This window comes from Bidens hawaiensis, unplaced genomic scaffold (genome assembly GCF_021521415.1).
Source record: "Bidens hawaiensis isolate Kalapana, Puna unplaced genomic scaffold, B.hawaiensis_p1.1 tig00025577_1, whole genome shotgun sequence".
NCBI lineage: Eukaryota > Viridiplantae > Streptophyta > Magnoliopsida > Asterales > Asteraceae > Bidens > Bidens hawaiensis.
In genome coordinates, this window is record NW_027505056.1 from 61,888 (window position 1) to 83,168 (window position 21,281).

Below are 21,281 nucleotides of genomic sequence, written 5' to 3' on the forward strand. Positions count from 1 at the left end.
CGCGGACTTATCTCGTAGATTTCGACTATGGATCGAAACTTCTTCCTCTTATGTCTGCTGCTTCCTACCACATCCTTATGAAATCTTGAACCAGCCGGTGATGTAATATCAGATGTACTACAACTGATCCCTTGGCATGATGAAATACTGGATCTGTCACCGTGAATATCGATATCGGATTCACCGCTGAGTTGAATCAGCTGCAAGGCCGCCTCCATCTCCGGCTTTGTAAATCTAGATGTTTTTTCCATCAGGAGAGTGTGAGTGAAATGATATTTTGTTTTGGTTGGTTGAATAATAGAAATAGAATGTGAAGGAATATATGGTGGAGATTATTAAAGTATTTAAGTAACGGTATAACCCACCTTAGGTTAATGACGGTGGGCCCGAGTGGGTTACGTGTTTGGATTTGTATGCGCGTAACTTATATTTAAACCTTAAGAGCTAAGGCGGCTACTTTTTAGTTTTCTATATTGGATTTGGCATTAGCCCAATGGGAGTCACAATTTATCAAATGTCACGGCCCAATAGACTGGCTGGTAATTGTGATTTGTGGGATTGTTATTGAATTCTTTCTGGACATTGAAGGTAATTTTAGATAAATATTGTAAAGAACATATGGTAAGTTAAGCATATATATAATATATGTAAATGCTGTTTGTAGTTCTCTCCAAACTCTCATGTTAAGATGACCACGATGCAATTATGTTGTGTGTTGTGGGATAAACAAAAGATTCATAACGCCTTCCACATAGAAATTGAGCTTTAAGTCTTTAACTAACTCATTGTTTTGACTATCACGTTGTAAAGAAAGAGAAAAATAATAAATAAAATAGTAAAAAAATGAAAGAGAAAAATGATAATTGGTTGAGAATGAGCTAGGCCCACAATGATACCATATTATAGTGCTTGTTATCACCGTCCACCGGCTCCATAATACCTCGGTTTTTAAGCCCAGGCGTAGGTAGCCGGCTTTTTGGAGCCTGTATGGCACCCGAAACGCCCATGACGTTACACGCCAACATATGTTAAGATGAAAGCATATGTAATTAATGACTTCGTTCTTAAATTTTCGAAAAGAAAAAAAAAAGTAATAAACCTTTAGCTGCCAAAGGTAATATAAATATAAAAAACCATGTTTTTGCATGAACACCCTTATAAATGCATTTATTACAAGCACTAACTATAACTTGGGCAAATAACTTTTATTTAAAGAATTGCTAACAACTAAATCTTCTTGTTCACATGAATATTATCGTAGATGATGTAAATTTCAACATTTATATGCTTTCTCAATATCCGATCCGATGTATGGTATACCGTGATTTCCCGGGTCGTGGTCAATTACAAAGGAAGCATATTCAAGCAGTAATCCGGGTCATGATTTGGAGCATATGGAGAGCAAGAAACGACAAGATTTTTAGTAGAGTAGTGGCGGAAGTAAAGGTTTTAACTTTTTTGTTTTCGATTTTGAATCACTCAACTTCAGAAATCGAGTCACTCAACATTTTGTTTCTATTTTCTTTAGCTAGTTGCAAGCTCACTCGATCCACTTTGACAAAGCTTTTCTCTTTATGCATTACTAATGAGTAATGACCGTAGGGGCCTACTCGGGTACCCCCTTCTGGGTAGACTTTGCCGAGCGGCTACACCACGCCATGCCCTTGCAGGTAGGCATACGGGGTACTCCTTTTCGGGTTATAGTTACTTCGGGTAACAGCGCCGGAAAAAGGATGCCGGCTGGCAGCCTATTCTATGCATGGGATGTAAACCCTACATTTTGGGAATATTATCAACATTTGGGCATAATTGTCTGCATAATATAAGTTATTTAGAGACTAGAAACAGTCACAATCCATCATAAAGTTACTAACCAACAACCAACAGGCAAGCGATAGATAAATCGAGCAAAACCGTTATTATATCAATTTGGACACTATCTTGATCATAAAATTAGAAAACACAAAAGCAGAAAGATGCAATGAAATTAATTATCTAGATATATCATGTTAGATCAAAGTGGCCTGGTTACACTGTAGATATCAACTATGGATCTTGTTCTCAACCGCTGACGTCGACGGTGTCTTCTACATGTAATTAGTTCATCTTCCTCCATTGATATCTCAGATTTTATTGATTCAGAAGATGATGAAGATAAACTCAATGAATTTGCAATATCTTTGTTATTCACAATACCTTTGATCAGTATTCCATGATCGAGCTTCTTATTCATCCTGAAACTATAATCAGAGTTATAATCTTTTACGCAGCTATTATAAGATTGTTGAAATGGGTTGCTGAGTAGAATCAAATGGAAAGCAGCTGCTTCCAGTATCTCTTGTTCTTTTGATGATTCCATAATAATTACCATTGATCAGTAAATAATAATATTTCTTGGGCTTGGTTTCAATTATATTGGTTATTAACTTATTATATGTAGACAGAAACACAAGAAGAGACAGACAGAGATGAAATAATGTTGGTGGTGGGATGTTGAGTGGAAAGTAAGAGGAAGCTGCGTGTAATTGAGAACGAAAGAAAGACTTCCCATCAACTAAACTTGCAAGACGCGGATACTCAATGTCTACATGGATATTCAACTTTATTATAAATAACATTTTTATTTATTTTATACCAAATATATACTAATAATATTTCTTAGTAAATGTTACCTAACTTGCCATTATATACACGGTAAGTCGGTAACAAACTTGACTCATTCCTTAACAAAATAAACCTCGATCGTCTATAATAGCTTCTTAAGTAATTTGTTAATAACTTTTGTATATAAATATTGAAAATGAAAAATCATATCAAGATTTACATACTTTATGTTACTATTTTAATGATCTTTGTTGGTCTATTTGATAAATTTATATGTATAAAAGATAAAACATCCAAAAAGTAAGGCGCACACTACAATCAATCTAGTTTATACCATAACTATAGCTTGCAATATTCATGGCATACATATAGGGAAAATTTATAAAAGACACTCCTTGAACAAAACTCTAAACAAAACAGACATGAAAGTTTCGCTTTTCAAAACCAATCAATAAAAAAATAAGACAATCACATTAAGGTACATATAAGTTAGACTCCGCTAGAAACCATTTGACTAAACCTGGCACGTTAAATATAATATGTCGACGTTGCCCGGTAAAGTATCCACATTGCCCGGCAAACCTGGCCCGCTGTCCGGTAAAGTTAGCACGCTGTTCGACAAACCTGTTACGGTCCATCGGCTTTGATTAACCCGAAGACATATTTGAGCATACACTGAAAATTATGAAAAGCTGACGTATATAGATATTTGATTTTTTTTTTGGACATGTTTCAAAATTATGTCACATAGGAGCCCATAGAGATATATGATTGGGCTAAGGATTGAGCTGACATCGCCTTATTCAACCCAAAAAGACACTCTGCACCCACGGAGCCTAAGAGCATCCATAACAAACACCAATAAACTTTTACATCAGCGTCACATCAGATTTCAAACTTTTCTTAAAAACCTTCACTTTCTTCCACAACAATAAAACTTCACAAACCGTCACATTATCATCTAACTCTACAATTAATTTATATTTAATTAAATTACTTGTATTACAAATTCAGTTTTTATGTTTCATATATATTTAAATGATACATCCAACATTTAACAAATATAACTTTAACAAACATTTAAAAAATATATATTTAAAAATAAAGCATCTAAGAAATAATATTCTTTATTAAACATAAAAATGAAACATACATTAAACATAAAAATAAAGCATTTAATATATGTAGTGTGTGTTAATTTATAAAGTTTATAACATCTTTAATATTTTTTAGAAGTTAAAATATGCATTAAGTTGTCATTTATTAATTATTATTATTATTATTTTTATTATTCTTTGTAATTTATTTTTTTAATTTGTATTTGAGAGAAGCATTAAGATTTTCCAATTTATTTTCAACATTGTCTTGAGTGGAGGGCCCACTTTTAAGTCCTTTGCAGGGTTGAATGTACAAACCTTCATAAAAAACACAGTCTTCACATTGGTGGAGTCCTTACCTTGCACAGTCCATGTGGTCTTGGAGCCCATTGCGGGTGCTCTAAGCATTTTATCCTGCTGCTTTCCATGATTGTCAGAGTCGCCTCAAATGACGCCTAAGAGCATCCACAACAACAAACTCATGCAAACCGCCACATCACCGCCACCTCATATTTCAAACTTTTTTCAAAAACGTCACATTCCTTTTACAACAAAAACCTTTACAACCTATTAAAAAATGTTAAATATGTATACATATATGTATATTATATGATATGTGTGTATGAGAGAGAGGGGGGGGGGACACACACTCTAACTTTGCTACAAGTTTACATTGGCAAACCTTCAAGAATCCATAATCTTCTACAATGATAAAGTTTAGTTTCTTTCAAGTTTGTAAAATACCACATAGGATTGGACTTTGGGAAGTATAGCACATTATGATTGCTCTAACCATCTAAAAAGTAAAGTTTCTAATGCCTATTTTGGACTTTGGGGGCAAGATGCCTATTTTAAAATTTTTGTGTAACATGTAATTATACTTGACAAAACAAACCCAAATATCTACTTCTTGATCATATAGATAGATGATTACAATGTATGTTGGGTTCTTTTATGCTCAAGTTATTTATTCGTAGTTCAGAAACATCAAAACCAAAAAAATTTAATGAACACTATCAAATAATGTTTGAATGCCTGCTATAGTAAAAGAATGTAAAAGCAATCTACTAAATGATCAACCACAATATTTCTTCACTCTTATGCAAAAGTCAGCTAATTAATGAACATGAAATCAAAGGTTGACTGAAGATTCAACAATACCAAAACTTCCTATTGTATGTATTGATCTATTCTTGAACACAAATCATATTTCCAGGGGTATAGAGCTCCCCTGTATACAATCCGCCCTGGCCTACATTAGCACTCTTCAACGCTAAATCATTAACGGGGCAATGATCAATGATCTTAGCCCCAGCCGACGTAAATTCCTCTAAGGCATTACCATTCGCTCTCGTAGCCAATGAGACATCCGGTATTTTCTGAAAATCTGACTCAGATCTCGTAGATGTTGATATGTGTTCTTCTCTTGGTTGAGTAGTAGATTCGAAATAAGTCAATGGTTGACTAATTGACTCCAACTTAGTCAACGGATGACTAATTGACTCCGATATAGTCAACGGTTGACTAATTGACTCCGATTCCGCCTCCGGCTGAGTAACAGATTCCGATTTAGTATCCGGCTGCGAAACAGATTTCGACTCCAGTTTCTTCTCCGGCCGACGATACCGTTGCGCCACCGGAACAGAGATCAGGTGAGCCGCAGATACATCTGGATTCGCGATTACCGGAGCTAAATTGTCATCAGGCGATGGCGCATACGCTTCACGGTGAACGCTCATCGGATTGACATCCTGTGTGTAATTCGCTGTAACCTCTACCGTACTTGAATTAATCGTATCCTTCAAAGACCTAAAATCCATAATACCTTCCAATCCGTGAACCGCAGTATGCGCACCGTAGAACAATCCAGGAACCGCAATATCCACTCCTTCAATCATGATCGGTGACCGTAACGTCAAAGGATTCACCACGCGGATCTCGTGTCCAGGTACCAGTGACGGTACGGAACTCGATCTGATAAATATGATATCGAAATTAATCGTTAAAAAATGATATTAGAAACTCTTAAATGTCCAGTGAATCGAATATGATAATTATTACATTAAAAAGGATAATGAATAATAGAAGAATATTATAATAATTCAAATAATAATACACTGTAATTACGATGCTTACAGAAGCATACGGAGATTTGTAAGAGATAAACGGTGAGGAACGCAATGGAATCGGAGAACCGTGGTGTAATCGGCTGCTGAGAGTGTCATGTCGAGCGCGTAAAGAGCGGAATCTATCGGTGCGAAGAAGGTGAAGTTGTTGCCGTTGATGATGTCGTAGTGGAGGTCGGTGGTGGAGATGGCGTTGGCGAAGAGGTGGTAGCCTCCGAGCCTGAGAGCGGCGAGCATCGAGCGGTATTCGCGATCCGGTACCGCGGTTACGGTTACGGTTATGGTGGTGTTGATTACGGTGATTAGGAGGAGAAAGGTGAAGATGCTGAAACTGGACGCCATTGATGATGGTGAAAGAGTTTTGGCGGGAAATTGTATTTTTTAGAAGTAACTAACTGCTAACAAACTTTGGGAAGGAGGTTGTTTATATTGAGTTCAGTTTTAATTCCAAAAAGTATAGCACATTTTATATATAATTATTTTTTTAATTTAGATAAATTGAAGAAATTAGCATAAGTGAAAGAAGTAAGCTTAGTTGGTGAAATATTGATGATTGTTTGATTATAAGTAACCAAAAAGTTAAATAGGTCTATAGTTGGTGAGGTAACAATCCACGTTACTTGCAAATAAGTTATTAAGAATATAATCACATGAATAATGGAAATGGTAAGACAATATGTTAGGATTTGGTTAGTTGAAACGACACGTTACTACTACATAGACACTCATAAATCATGAGTAATGAAAGTGGTTATTTAACCAAATTATTATTATTATTATTTTAAATATAGCCGACTCAATCAATCACAATAGCTTTGGAAAATAGGAAATAGACAACAATATTCCTATGGTGCGGACCGCCACCCCAAATTTTTGGGATGAAATGGCGAGGTGGACAGGTGTGTCGACCTTGGTGTCTCCACAACACTTGGTCTAATGATAATGGTTTTGAAAATTTATCATAGAGAACAACAGTTTGTGTTTCCGTGGTTTGTGGACGGGACCACTTTGTGTTCCTCCTAAGAAAAATTAACTGGTTGGCTCTAAGTGGTTTTCAATATGTACAAAATGTGTCTATTTGTCTATTTTCCGTCTTAAAATCTTTAGAAAATACTTCTATCCTCTTTTAGCACGATTCAGTTGTGTCCATGTTCTTTAAATAAATGCAATATGTGTCGCTACATCACCTCCACCCCAACGCTACTACCACAACCACCATCATCTCCTTCATCACCTCAATCTCCAAAATGAAATTATTATTTGTCAAGACCATCATGTGAAAGAAACATGAGTCAAACCTCTTTTTAGACCTAAATTCACTATTTGGAACACGATTCGCACCTCAAATTAGACTTTTGAAATTATATAGCCCTAGACCTCTTTTGGTCCCACCTAAGAAACATAAGGACGCAAACCGAAGTTCTCTCAAATATATCATTGTAACTGTATCAGTGATTGTGAATATTAATCGAAATGGCCTATAAAACTTTCTAGTGCAATAATTAAATTGTAAAGTAGGACGTCCATCTCATTCGATTTTTGACATGTGAATTTGCTATTAAAAAAAAACTATTAAGAAAATGTTTGAAATAAAACATTTGCTAAATGCTGTTAAATGGGGTTACTCATGTAGATGAAAAACAGGTAAATTTTTTTGACCAAAATGATAATTAACCATCATGCTAAAACGTTTAGTTGGTGAAATATTGATGAATGTTTGATTCTATTCAATGTACGCTTTGAGTAAAGGTTGTTCAGACCATTGTTATGACGATCTTGGTCTTGGATTAACGAATATTGTATGCGGAAATATTATGAAAATCGGTTTTGAATAGTTAAATATTTTATGCGTGTCGCATTGTTGATTTTAGAATTGCAACCTTAATTATTCGAAGAGTCATATGATAACTTTTAGATTAAAAATTATTTCGATGATTCTTCAAATTACTTTAATTGGATAAACTCTGAATTTGAGACAAGAATTTAGTATGATTTTGTGAGGAAGATGAAGTCGAGCCTTGATCAATTGGATAAAGTGTTATGTATATCTGCGGGAACAATTAGATTTGGATAACTGCATTATCTAGTTATAATTCAAATTTTATTTTTAATTAATATATCTCTAAATTAAATACTTATGATTATGTATGACATAATCATAAATTAATTTTTCTAATGAATTATTAGTGAAGCAAATCCGTCCCATGGAGCCCCTAAGACCCCGCAACCGGGGGCAGGGGGTAGCGGACCCTGTTCCTTAGGAGTGTCGTCTCTAATATCATAATAAACTAAAACAAGCGTGCAATCCGTACTTCTTTGAACTTGCTTAATGTTTATCATGATTACACTAATCGGCCAGTTAATCCAATTGCACAAAAATACTAAAATGTTGGACTAATATAAATTGCACAACTATGTGATGATAAGCTCGTAGACGTCAATGAGAAATTGAAGTTTTTAAGAAAAAAATATGTTACATGGTTTTAGTTATATTTTTATATAGCATTGTCAAATGTGAATGGCACATGTTTGTAAATCAAAGCACACAACTGTTTTATTCTTCTAGATAATTGTCTTCTAATGTTACATGCGTATCAAGGATTTAAATTATAAAGTATACGATTGTAACATATATCTGTTTTCGGCAATAGTATATGTGTGTACGTGAAGCATTTAAATGCAGATGGTGTATAAACAAACCAATATGAAACCAACCAATATGACGTACTTGTCATCAAATGAAGAAAGAAATTATATGATTAACTCATCAAATCGTCAAACGATGAATTTTGATTAAAATACTCTCAGTTTCATTAACCATCATCATCATCATCATCATCATCATCATCATCGTACTCAGTATATCCCACTAATAGCAATGTATATATGTGTGAACCCTTGGGTGGGCAAAAGTAAAATTGCACTAATTTTGACATTATTTTACTAATCACGTGAAAATAACGTTAAAAGTGGCGGAAGGTTAATCAGGCATCATGTGGTGGCGTTGATAGCTGAAAGACAAGGGCACATGCACCAATCAGCCGGTGTCCCGATGATTGAGTGCTATGTGTCTTATGTCCAAGGCTTGATTCAGAGGACCCAGGATGGAGCACCCTCATGCGTGATGGGTTTTTGAACACCGTCGCCACTCCCCTATCAAGCTTGATGTAGGTCCTTTGAGTGATGGCCATCACGCATGGTGATGAGTGAAAACCAAGAAATCTATCCATTTGGGGGGGGGGGGGGGTGACCAAGAAATCTACCCTTCCTTTAATGTAATATTGTTTTATTTTTATTTTTCAATATTTATTAAAAAAATTTCATCACACCACACCACCACCCCTAGCAAAAAAACCATTACATGTGATGGATTTGAGGTTAGTGATGTGGCACCATTTAATTGGGTAGGGTGTGTGATGAGTGATGTCATCACATCCACCCCCCCCCCCCCCCTAGAACCTGATCTAACCATAATCATAACTTTGATTATGTTATATAGATCATGGTCGATACAATTAATAATTGACGTGACCTCTAATAAATAATAAATAAATCCTCCATGTTTATCTAATAATCTAATTAGCTATTATAAATTTAATACATCTCATTTAGTTTATCTTAATTCATTTAATTTGTTGACTCAACTAGCTTTAGAAACCCGCGTATTACACGGGATAAATTAATGTATAAATTATAATAAATAATTTAATACAAATAAAAAAAGATAATTAAGTCTCTTTATATTATGTAAAAAAATATATTACAAATATAATCGTTTTATATCATCAAATATATTCGAATTTTAAATCGAGAACGAGATGTTCTACCATCGGTATACATTAATGAAACAATGCCATTGAAAGCAACATTTTAAAAATGAGGCTTTTCGATGTGAAAGATGCAGCTAAAGTCTTTCACAAAAATATTATATGTTCCATACCCGGCCATAGACAAAAAAGACACCAATTTTTTCTTTTTAAACATCTTTCATGTTGTCCTTATAAACAGATTGTTATTCAACTATCACAATAATGTTATAATAAATAAATTAAATAAAAAAATTGTCTATGATTTTTAAGACTAAATATTTGTAACAAAATATTTAAAATTATTATAGCTTTCTTCAATATGAAGATGTTTAAAAAAGTTGAATGTTAATGTACTCTTTAAACATAAACTCTTTTACATTTCAATCATAAAGAAAATACATTTATGACACATAATTATTATATTAATATTTTGTTTATATAAAGTATGTTTAGAATATAATTTATGACATTAATAATTCAATCAATGGAGATTGACCAATTAATACTGTATGATGAATTTATAATCAATACTATATTTAGAACAAAATTTGTTTTTTCTTTTACATCAATAGAAGAGAAGTGTTTTTGGAAGGAATTTGATAGTAAGAATTAATTTCATGTGTCCAGAATTATTTTATTTTATTAGTATAGGTAGATTCTATAATTTGAAACCGGGCAACATGAACCGCCCCATCACTCGAGATCGGTCCATTGGCCCAACTCGTCTCATTGACTCTAGGACAGGAATTATGTCCAACATTGAATGCCGACTACAAGTTTCTGTCATTGTATGTCATTGAACTTGCCCGATTACTAGGATGAGATCTTATAATATTGTTGGTTTGAGTAATTGAATAACCATGTACATACATAATAAAGGAAAGTATATAATTACAGAATAATTACAAATGATAAATATATTTGTTGCCTCCCGCAAGATATGGAGGATCCGTTGTTGTTTACACAATCACATAAGGGTGGCAAACCCAACCCAAATGGATTGTTTTGGATCAAGATGGATAAACTTTAAAAGTAAAATGGGTTAGGATGGATCATAAAAATTCTACAAGTAGGTCAGGATGGGTTGGAAATATACAAGTGATTTTCATTTATAGGTTAAAATGAGTCAAAACAAAATATCCAAGTTATCCAAAATTATCTATTTCAAAATACCCAAACTATCATGTTCGAAACAAAACTCATCTGAAACCCAAAAAACGATCAAAACGAAACAAAAACCCCGAACTGACTAAAACGAAACTGAACCGAAATAGAAAAACGACCAAAACGAAAAAAACGAAATGAAACCGAGCAGATACCGAAACCGACCGAAATGAAAAAAAAAACCGAACCGAAAAACCCCGAAAAACTCGAAATTGAACCAGAACAAAAGTTTTTTTTTTTTTTTTTTATGAACGAGGAGGATGGGGGAAACATTTTTGTTATTTTACATTTTGCGTTTTTTATTTATATTTTGAGTTATTATTTTTTTAATAGTTTTTTTGAATATTTTTTTGAGAGGTTTTTAAAACCCTTTGTATGTCAACCTTCACTTGGGTCAAGATGTGTTAGTTTTATCCATCTTGACCTATATTCATCCTAACCCTCTATTTTAAAAATCCATCCTGACCCATACCATCCTGACCCATCACCCAAATTCAACCCAAAATCACACAAACCAATACCCCTTGTCTAGCTTCGATGGCTTCCCTCCTGCGCCATAGTGCTTCCAACCTCACCATATCCCTCGTGATGAAGTCTTGGATTCCAGCTTCCCGACCTCAACTATTCAACGCCAACCGAACTTATATTTCAAGTTATACGGTCGTTTTTTTTCTTATCTTTGCCTATCTTATTATTATATTTCTTGTCTGTGTGTTAATTAGTTTTATATATGCATGTATTTTTGGATTTCAGTTACAGAAGATCTAGGTTACTTGAAGAATCATTTGGTTGCTATGCCCGGAGCTCCTTCGGTGTTATTCACTAAAGTCGACGGCAAACAACTAGCTATGCAAGTTCCTGGGCTGGAGAAGGTGCAAAGTGAGGAAGGCCTATGTGTATCACTAAAGATGGATGGAATTGAAGATGTGATCGCAACAATTGATGGCAACCATTTGCTCGTTCAAGCCCACGCTGCAGATGGAGTTACAACCTACCTGGCTGGCATGAAGATGCCATTCACCTGTAACAATAAGAGGGGTTTAAAGGGGATGATGATCAAAGATGGAAGGTTGATCATAACCCTTCCCACAGTGAGGTTCAGAGTCACTAAAATGCTCTCTCATTTCCTTCTCATGAGGATCCTTAGACTCTTTGATGTTCATGAGTATTATGTTTTCGCTGTTATATCATCTGTTAATTATATACTATATGTTACTCATAGAAGATTACATATATATACTACTTCTTCATAATTGCAGAGACATGGTTTAGGTACTCATTTCTACAAAGCAAAATAATCCCGTTGATAACCGGCCCAAATGTGGTGATTAGGTCCTTCACAAATTATAAGAAGAAGACTGCTGAAGGCGTATACGTAAGATTGAGTAGAGGAGATTTGGAGCAGTTGGAGACAACTAGTGAAAGCCTATGCGTCTCCTTAAAGATACCCGGATTCAAGTTAGAGGACGTGAAGCTCTTTTTTGAAAACAACACTGCCCTTGTAATCGAAGGCAAAACAGAGGGCGTGCATATACCAGAGGGCTACGAGACCGAGATTGGTAACATCAAGACAGAGATGTACCAAGGAGTGTACAAGGCAACTCTTCCCCGCAAGCAAAAGGAGACTGTTGGAAACTAGTTCTATAAGGTTTATGTGCGTGTGTTGGTCTTTTGAACGGATATCTCTATGTATATAAGAAGTGGCTTTTCTGTTTTGATCTCGTTTATATTTGTAATAATTTGATACTTGTATGTTAGTGTGTGATGATCAAGCAGTTGAAAACTGTTTCTGGAACCAACAACTGGTGGGTTTGCATCATAACAAATTAACAATAGTTACTTGGCATACTATAGCTAGGAGCACTTGTGATAGCTAGCTCTTCTCATTCATTTTGAATATATAGTAATGAATCCTCTTGTCTGAAATATATATATATATATACACACACACACGATGGACAGGGCTTTCCAAACACTTATCGATTCGTCCATGGTGACTAAATGAGCTTTTACAAATGTTTTGCTAAACCAATACATTGTGTTGATTTTGACAACAGGGAAAGAAAGATCTAATGACACCTACATCATTTGGCAATTGGCATATCTTGGCAAGTTGCTTGCTTAATAACTAAATACCAATATTAGTTTTGCTTGATCAGAATTTATTCATTTTCTTCCTTGTAAATCTATAGGACTTACGTTGCAATGCCTCTAGGGTGTTGGAAGCCTAATGACAATTTGAGTTTACCAACATCGGGCTAATGCCGACCCAACGATAGTGCATTCTCAAATCATTTAAAACATGGTTTTTAAGTATAAAATGATATGTGAAAACACATGGAATGTTAATTGAATATCATCATATGAATCAGCAATCAAATGAACTCAGATGAAAAACACCTTTTAGAACCTAATAATAGCCAATTTTAATATTCATTGAAATGTAACAACACAAAAGTAACTACTATCCAATATTATTTCCAGTTTTCCAGTAAAAACAAAACAGAGTAACCAGATGTTCATTTCCATCTAGGCATCTGCACAGGTCATTTCATTAGCTGAATAAGGATCACCACGGCGTATGTTAGCAATACTCAACTGTTGACGCTCATCATCGGTAATCTGACAGTTAACCACCGTATTATCCACCGGAGTAAACTCCTCCACCTCATTACCACTCAATTTCTTAGCCAGTGAAACGTGATGTATCCTCTGAGGAGCAAACGGAGATCTCGTAGCCACCGTTGCGTGTTCTTCAAGCGGCTGAGTTATCGACTCGATATAAGTCTCCGGCGGCCTATGCGTCTGAATAATACTCTCCGATTTCGTCTCCGGCGGCTCAATCGATTGACTAACACCTCCTGATTTCATCTCCGGCAAATTAATCGATTGAATAGCAGGTTTCAATTTCGTTTCCGGCTGCGTCACCGGTACCGGCGCCGGAGATCCAACCACAACGGTGTCAATTCCGGTAACGACAGAAGTCTGAACAGCCTGAGGCGACGGCGCGTGTGCTTCACGGTGGACGTTCACCGGATTCACCGGAGTGTGCTCCGGCGTTAGGTTTACAGTTCCCGAACTATAATTAACAGTATCATTTCTAGATCTAAAATCAATAATACTCTCCAAACCGTGAACAACGATATTCGTATCGTAATACAGATCAGGCACAGCAATATACACTCCCTCAACAATAATCGGTAACGGCAACGGCATAGGATTCACAATACGCATCTCGTGATCATTCAACAGCGTAGGGAAAGAAGACAAACCGTACGGAAGGTTCCGGAGATCCGAGAACGAGAGGCGGTGAGGAACGACGTGGAAGCGCATCGTCGTGGTGTAGTCTCCAGCTGACATGCTCATGTCGAGAGTGTATAGTACGGAATCGACCGGTGCGAAGAACGTGAAGTTGTGGCCGCTGATGATGTCATAGTAGAGGTCGGTGGTGGTGATGGCGTTGGCGAAGACGTGGTAGCCTCGGTTACGGAGAGCGGAGAGAAGTGAGTTGTATTCGGTTTCGGGTACGGCGGTTACTGCGACGGTGTGGAGGATGGTGATGAGGAGGATGATGGTTGAGATGGTGGATTTGGACGCCATTGTTGGATGAAGGATTCTGTTAGGGTTTGAAATGGTGTTGGCGGGATGTGAGTTTTGGGTGTAACTAACTTGTAACAGAATCGTGAAGGATGGTAGGGATGGCAAAAAAAACCCAAACCCGATGGGGAAAACCGAAACCCGCCCCGAACGGGGCGGGTTCGGGGACACTTAATCGGGGACGGGTCCGGGTTCGGGTTTTCCCCGTTTAAGTTAATCGGGTTCGGGGCGGGTATGGTATAGCCTGTACCCGCCCCGTATACCCGCCCCGTATACCCGTTTAAAACCCGTTTAATTAAATATAATTTTTATATTTATATATAATATATTATTTATTATTTATTTTCCCAATATACCCGTTTAAAAATTAAAACCTTTTTCCTACTTTCCCAATCCATTGTAGCCGTAGCCGTCTTCATCCAAAAACATTGGAAGCGTTAATGTGCGCCCAAAGTTGGTTGTTGAATGAAATCAAAGGTAAACAAACATTTTATTTTTTATTTTTAACTTAGCTACTATATAAACTTTTGACTTTTGTGATATGAATATAGCAACTTGTTCAGAAGAATCCGAGGCATATTGCCAAACTATTGAATATGATTGTGACGATGGTATTGAGGTAATACATATATATATGGTTTATCGTTTACATTTTAATATGGTTTAACATTGATTCTTATATAGTTTCCAATTAATATGTTAATGTTTGATTATCATAGCAATCCGGCGTGACAAGTGTTTGAATGGTTGAATGGGTGCGGTATGGACGTGTAAGAAGGATCAATCATGAAGTTAATTTCCGTTGTGATGGGAGAAATAAACATTTTTATGTATTAATAATGTCTTTTGTATGTGTAATGTGTTTGGATATTGAACTTTTTGTGTATTAATATTGTATTGTAATTTTGTATCATTTTCTTACAATCGGGTTTTAAACGGTGAACCCGACGGTTAAATGGGGATCCCCACGGGGAATTTAGCCCGTTTAAAAACCATTTATGCTAGACGGGTTCCCCGAATACCCGCGGTTTTCCCCGAATCCCCGATGGGGATTCCCCGTTTAGTCCCCGCGGGTTTTTAGACGGTTTTGGTAATGAGTTTTATAAACCGGGGCGGGTATGGGATTGGCATTCCCCGCCCCGAAACCGCCCCGTTGCCATCCCTAAAGGATGGGGTTTATATAACAGGGTGAATTTCGTTAATCTGGAATTTGTGGTATGTTTTCTAATAAAAAAATAAAGAAATAGTAATAACTTGTATTTTTTTAACGACCAACTAAGTAACGCTGGGTACTCCGTACGCGGCCCACATTGTCTAAAGGTAGCCCGAGCCGGCCACGAGTCCGGACGGACGAAGCCCCTGGCGGTCCACCTATTGAGGGGTTCCTCGGATAAAACTCAACCCTCACGTCCGTCAAACGGCACGACAGCGAGGGGCCTGTAAAACCGGGTGAGTAGTGTATTGGAAATATGTTGAAAAAATGTTAAAGAAATTCCAACGGTCTTCTGAAACAAATTAAACTAATTAGAATTGATAATTCGATAAACATTTCATTAAAAACGGATTTGAGTAGTTTTGCATTCCAACCTGTTGCTTGAAAACCATAATAAAAGTGCAAAAAACATGTTAAAATATTGCCACATCATCTCCATATTTATAAATTAATTTAAAAAAGTAAACGTAACTTAATAAAAAGTAAAATAAAAGGTAAAAGCGAAAAATAAAAAGAAAGATCTTCTCATTTATTTTCTAGCGAAGTAGGGAAAAAAACCAAACTGACTGCACTTGCGTTGTTTGACCTGGTTCCTCCACTAAAATAACTCCCCAAAACAAGTGTAATAGGCACTTGAGCGTGATGTGATCCACAATAACAAGCTAAATCGCCTATCTACGATGCTCTATAAGGAAATATTCAAAACATTTTGTAAAACAAGGGTTCTCAAAATGGGCCACTTCAAGTCCTAATTTCAATTTTACACAATCTTGTTTTCACTTGGTTAACCATCCAAGTCACAAATTAAATGCAAAGGTGATTGTGATCAGTTATAAACTATAATTAGTATATGCAAAACATGATTCCATACAACACATAATTTATCAAAACTGAAAATTTTCCATCAGTCTCCTACAGCATATGTTGAAAACTTGAATAGGGTTAATTACCAAAATTAGATGTTTCAATTTTGAAGCATACAATAAAACTTCGATAAATATTTATAGATATCATATAGACTTAAAAAGATTTTGTAGTGTAGGTTAAAAAATGGGCTTTGGGGCCGTTATAAAAACCTGGGCTTTTAGAAGTTTGGGTTCAAACCCACCACCAGGAAAGGAAGGCACTAGTCACTAGGATATAAAAGTGAGATTAAGTTATTAACCTTCAACTTAAAAAGAGTTTATAGACATTAGTAAGAGTTTGCATTACATGTGTCGTAATCACAAAAGAAAATGAAATGTTACATATAAAATAGAATTTCCAGCTTCGTTTTCGTCTAAATATATTACAAAATGAAATGTTACATAGAAAATAGGCATTTGCTTTTTATTGGTAACTAATTTAAAATATATTGTGATGTATGGTTGACTGGTTCTTGCCTTGTTTTTGAGAAATTTATTTAAATAGCAGTGTTTTCATATTTTTGTTCAGTTTTAGTTCTTTTACTTATTCTTGTTACAAATCTAGTTTTCATTGTGCTTATTATTTATGTGTTATACTTATGGGATAAACATAACCAAGGCTATAACAAAAAAAGGGTGATGGAATGATTATAAACTACTATTAAATTTCTATTTCATAGCGAACAATGTTTCCCACTTGGATTGGAAATGAATTTAAAACATTAACTTAAGAAGCCATCAACTTGAATAAGATATTTTAACTTATAGCTATTTTTGAGAATGTTATGACGTGATTTGAAAGGTTTTGATGGATTGCAATTTGCAAATATTCTACAAGAAACTGAAACTTTAAGGAAAGCGATATACTAATGCTTATATAATAAATAAGATTATAAGTTCAGTGAAACTGATCCCTAAATTTTCATGCTTATGTTACAGTAAAAAGCTGGGTTTACTTAAACCTAGAATGTTATCATAAACTGTAATGTTGAGAAATTAAGTTATCCATTAGTACACAAGAATCAGATTAATAGAATAACAAGGTATAAAATCCAATCAGAAATCAGATGTCAAACATCAAAAGTGATTTATGGGGAACTCATACATCAAGGTCAGATATATCAACCAATATAATCAAAGCAATAATGCAAACATTAATATAACACTACAGAAAATGATAACACCATGTGTGGTAGATGATACAGAACCTTATTTGGACGCAATATTGATAGAACCAAAAAATATTGAAGATTACGAGAACCACATAAAACCCTCGTACCTAATGCATTAATGATTTAACAAGATAGTGATAGACGGTTATGTAACCGTCTTCTGATTAACGCTGCAGTTCTCAATATTCTTTTGATTCTCATTTGAATGACTTGGTTAGTAATGTGTAAACTGGGCTGGTCTGGTCTGGGCTGGGCTGGGCTGGGCTTCTTTCTGTTGAAGGATTGGGTTGAGGTCTGAGGGCCAACCCAGCCTGGTGCATGGTCTACCCTGATGGGTGGGTGGGTGGTGGACATCAAGTAGGGGACCAACTATATATACAATTATCAATTGGTGACATAAAAATGGGCTTGGCCCCAACCATTAATGTCTAACCAGAAATCATGTCAACCTGTTCCATTCATTTAATTCATTTCATATAAAATCAACCACTACATGAAAGCTGGCTCTGTATGTGACCTTCACCTAATGCTTACTCCCACACATACACATGATAATACATGTATTATATTAATTTGATCACACCCATATTTCCATTATTTACATTGAATCCACATCAACATACATACATACATACATACATACATGTATCACAATATTATACTAAATTCACCATGCCCATATGTCTATAGTTAGCATTTCACATCAATCACAATCCTCCAAACAAAACAAGACATGTTACATGACAGTTTCATGATTCAATATAACAGGGCCAAGTGTATATTATAACAAGATGATGAATATATAACAAAATCAACAAAATAATATGACAAATAAAGCATGAATAAAGATGTAACCACATATCACCTGTCCATAACCCATTATTACTGAGGGGTTTTCAAGATTGTGATCTGCCCAGAAGTTCAAGACCCTCTGTCCTACAAGACATGATTTTTCTAAACACGTCTCGCAACTGGCGCTCTAACGGGTCGACCCCGTTTTTAAGCCCGTTACAAACCCGACCCACTTCTTCAACGCATGATTGAATTTCCACCTTTTGTTCTTCAGTCAATGGAAACTTGTTGACCGAGTCAACCAAATCCGTCACCAAATGGATTGACTTTTCCATTTCATGAATCTCCTTCAACAACCCGACACAGTTCTTCCGCTCACGTTTCTTGGATTCATCCATAATCCGTATGTGAAGCAGGTTTAACGGTGTACCCCACGAGAACTGTCTCGGTACAGAAAAACTAACCTGAATGTTCCGGTCCTGACAGGGGATTGCAGCCACCAAAGCCCATAACACAAACATGAGAACAAAACCCATTGTGTAAACAACATTAGCCAGCCCGTTAGTGGCTGTAACTTCATGTGATTTAGGCGGGATTAACCCGTTAACAATCAGTTGCAGCTGTTTACTTGCTGACCATGAATTTGGTACACTCCAAGAAAGTGAGCGTGAGTGACCGGGCTTTTGCTGACTGTCTTTCCCCTTATTGGGTCGCCCGAATGATCGGTTTCTGTGTGAAAAGATTGATGCAGAGTCTTTACTATTATTATTGTTGTCATCAAGCATGATAATAGCTAAATCAGTTAACGCTTTTCTTGCTCTTCTAAACTGGCCTTCCACCATCACATTTCTTGATTTCGAATCGAAAGCACTCGACACAATTTCCAAATGTCGATGCCACACCCTAATCTTTTCAATCCCATCACGAACCGCGTTACATATGTCGAGTGCACGTATACTCCTATCAAAGAAGTCAGTCACAAACTTATCTAACGGCGGTTTCGCAAGACTCGACTCGTTCTTCAACAGAATCTCCTTAAAATCCTCTTGACAAGCAGTAAACGCATCTAACAACATCGAAACCCAATCAAGCGACAGCAGTTCATCCGCTGACGTTGCGGAAAGAGTCCGAAACTGCCTGAACACCAGGTGCTCAAACGATCCGAGCTCACAATGAAATCCGGAGCTCGAATCAGCATTAACATTAATGGAATGGATCTGGTTTTGATTATGATCGTTTCCGATTCTCATAATCGACCGGCGAAACGTCCCGAAGGGCATCGAGTAACCGCTAGTCACTGGCATATTAACCCAACTAAAAAATCACCTCTTTTCGATTATTATTATTAGAAACCCTAACTATCAATAATCAAAATATCATCACACCGAGCTCAAATCATCAAAATAACAGTACTTACAGATTCATTCCACCTGCAATTTAAACAAATTTGAATAAATTTAACCAATTTCAAAATCTGAATCAAAACCCTAGGATCAGAAAGCAAGCAGTTTAAGGCTAATTAAAGAAAACCCAGATGAAATTAGCAGCAGGAATTGAAGAATTTGAGGAAACAGAGATCAAAACAAGTGCATTAAAGCATGAATTAGATGAGAGTACCTTAAGAAGATGAAGTTAAGAAACCCTAATTTTGGGGTATTAATTTTAATTGAAGTATTTGAGAGTATGAGTATTGAAGAAGGAATTGAATGTTTTGCTTAAATGGAATACAAAACTGTAAACGTTTGAAACATGAATGGAATACCCAACAAAACAATTCAACTCGTTGTCAGATTTATTTAAATATATTTTTTTTTATCTGACATTAAATTAAAGTATAAAAAAAACATACCAACAAAGATATATTGCTGTTTTGAGAAGTTATTATAATAATTAAACTAGGTTATGTGATTAATTATAGATGATTGTTTCAAACTAATTAGGGTTTTAAGTTATATCAATATATATTAAATATTAACATTGAGATTGTGTAAGAACCATTTTGAAATTTAGAACTTTGATAATTATTTTGGACAAAAAAAAACTCTGTTTAGAAAAAAAAAATTATAAAACAATAAAAACGCAAAACTCAAAAAATCAAAAATCAACAATTTTTATTTTTCATTCCGGTTTTAATAAAAAATAAAAATATCAGTTTAACAAAATTATACATATATGTATAATACTTAATTTTTAATTGTGTACATTTTATTCTTTATACATATATGTATAATTAAGATAAATGATAATGTAAATATGTGTACGTTATGTAAATCGAGATTAAAAAAATACATATGTTTATAATTAGTTTTTTTATGAAACCGGGATGAAATTAAATTTTTTTTTTTTTTTTTAATTTTCATTTTTTTCATTTTATAATTTTTTTTAATATTGTTTTAAATGATTTTTTTGTGTCTTAAAATGGTTATCAAAGTTCTCAATTTCAAAAATTCTTTTAGGATTCTCGCCCTTAAACATTAAACTTAATATTGATGAAAGTGTAAACAAAAGTGTCCAAAACTACAAATTTAGAACGTAAAATGAATAAATGAAAAGTTAATCGTAATTGATTTACAACTATATGAAAAAAGTTATATGAACCTTATTAGTTTCTTGTTTTTGTGTTCATTATTGAATAGATATTCTTTGTGATATGAAGATTTATAAGAAATACGACATTAATATATTTTTATTCAAACTTTTTATAGTTTTAACATAAATACATAGATAACTAGTTTTTAAAAAAAAATAAAGATAATTATGAGTGTAAATAATAAGTTTTTATGTTAATCAGTATATCTTAAA

General features: G+C 35.0%; 1 protein-coding gene and 1 pseudogene across 2 annotated transcripts; both read right to left on the reverse strand.

Annotated features, from left to right (window-relative positions):
- Window positions 1–4,718: 4,718 nt before the first annotated feature.
- On the reverse strand, window positions 4,719–6,347 carry LOC143610295 (uncharacterized). Its single transcript, XM_077084816.1, has 2 exons — window positions 5,835–6,347; window positions 4,719–5,669 (listed from the first exon to the last, which is right to left on the reverse strand). Exons 1-2 carry the CDS (start codon window positions 6,167–6,169, stop codon window positions 4,889–4,891), a joined length of 1,116 nt encoding a protein of 371 aa, XP_076940931.1. The 5' UTR covers window positions 6,170–6,347; the 3' UTR covers window positions 4,719–4,888.
- An 11,637-nt stretch (window positions 6,348–17,984) lies between these two features.
- Window positions 17,985–20,171, reverse strand: LOC143610284 (protein ROH1D pseudogene; annotated as a pseudogene). The gene is made up of 2 exons (XR_013149563.1): window positions 20,097–20,171; window positions 17,985–19,909 (listed from the first exon to the last, which is right to left on the reverse strand). The product of XR_013149563.1 is annotated as a protein ROH1D pseudogene (transcript).
- Window positions 20,172–21,281: the final 1,110 nt, after the last annotated feature.

Bases quoted from the DNA above. Each gene is read 5' to 3' on its own strand.
- LOC143610295 (XM_077084816.1), bottom strand. From the start codon at position 6,169: ATGGCGTCCAGTTTCAGCATCTTCACCTTTCTCCTCCTAATCACCGTA. The intron at 5,670-5,834 runs AGCATCGTAATT...TATCAGATCGAG, and splicing joins AATCTCCGTATGCTTCTGTA to TTCCGTACCGTCACTGGTAC.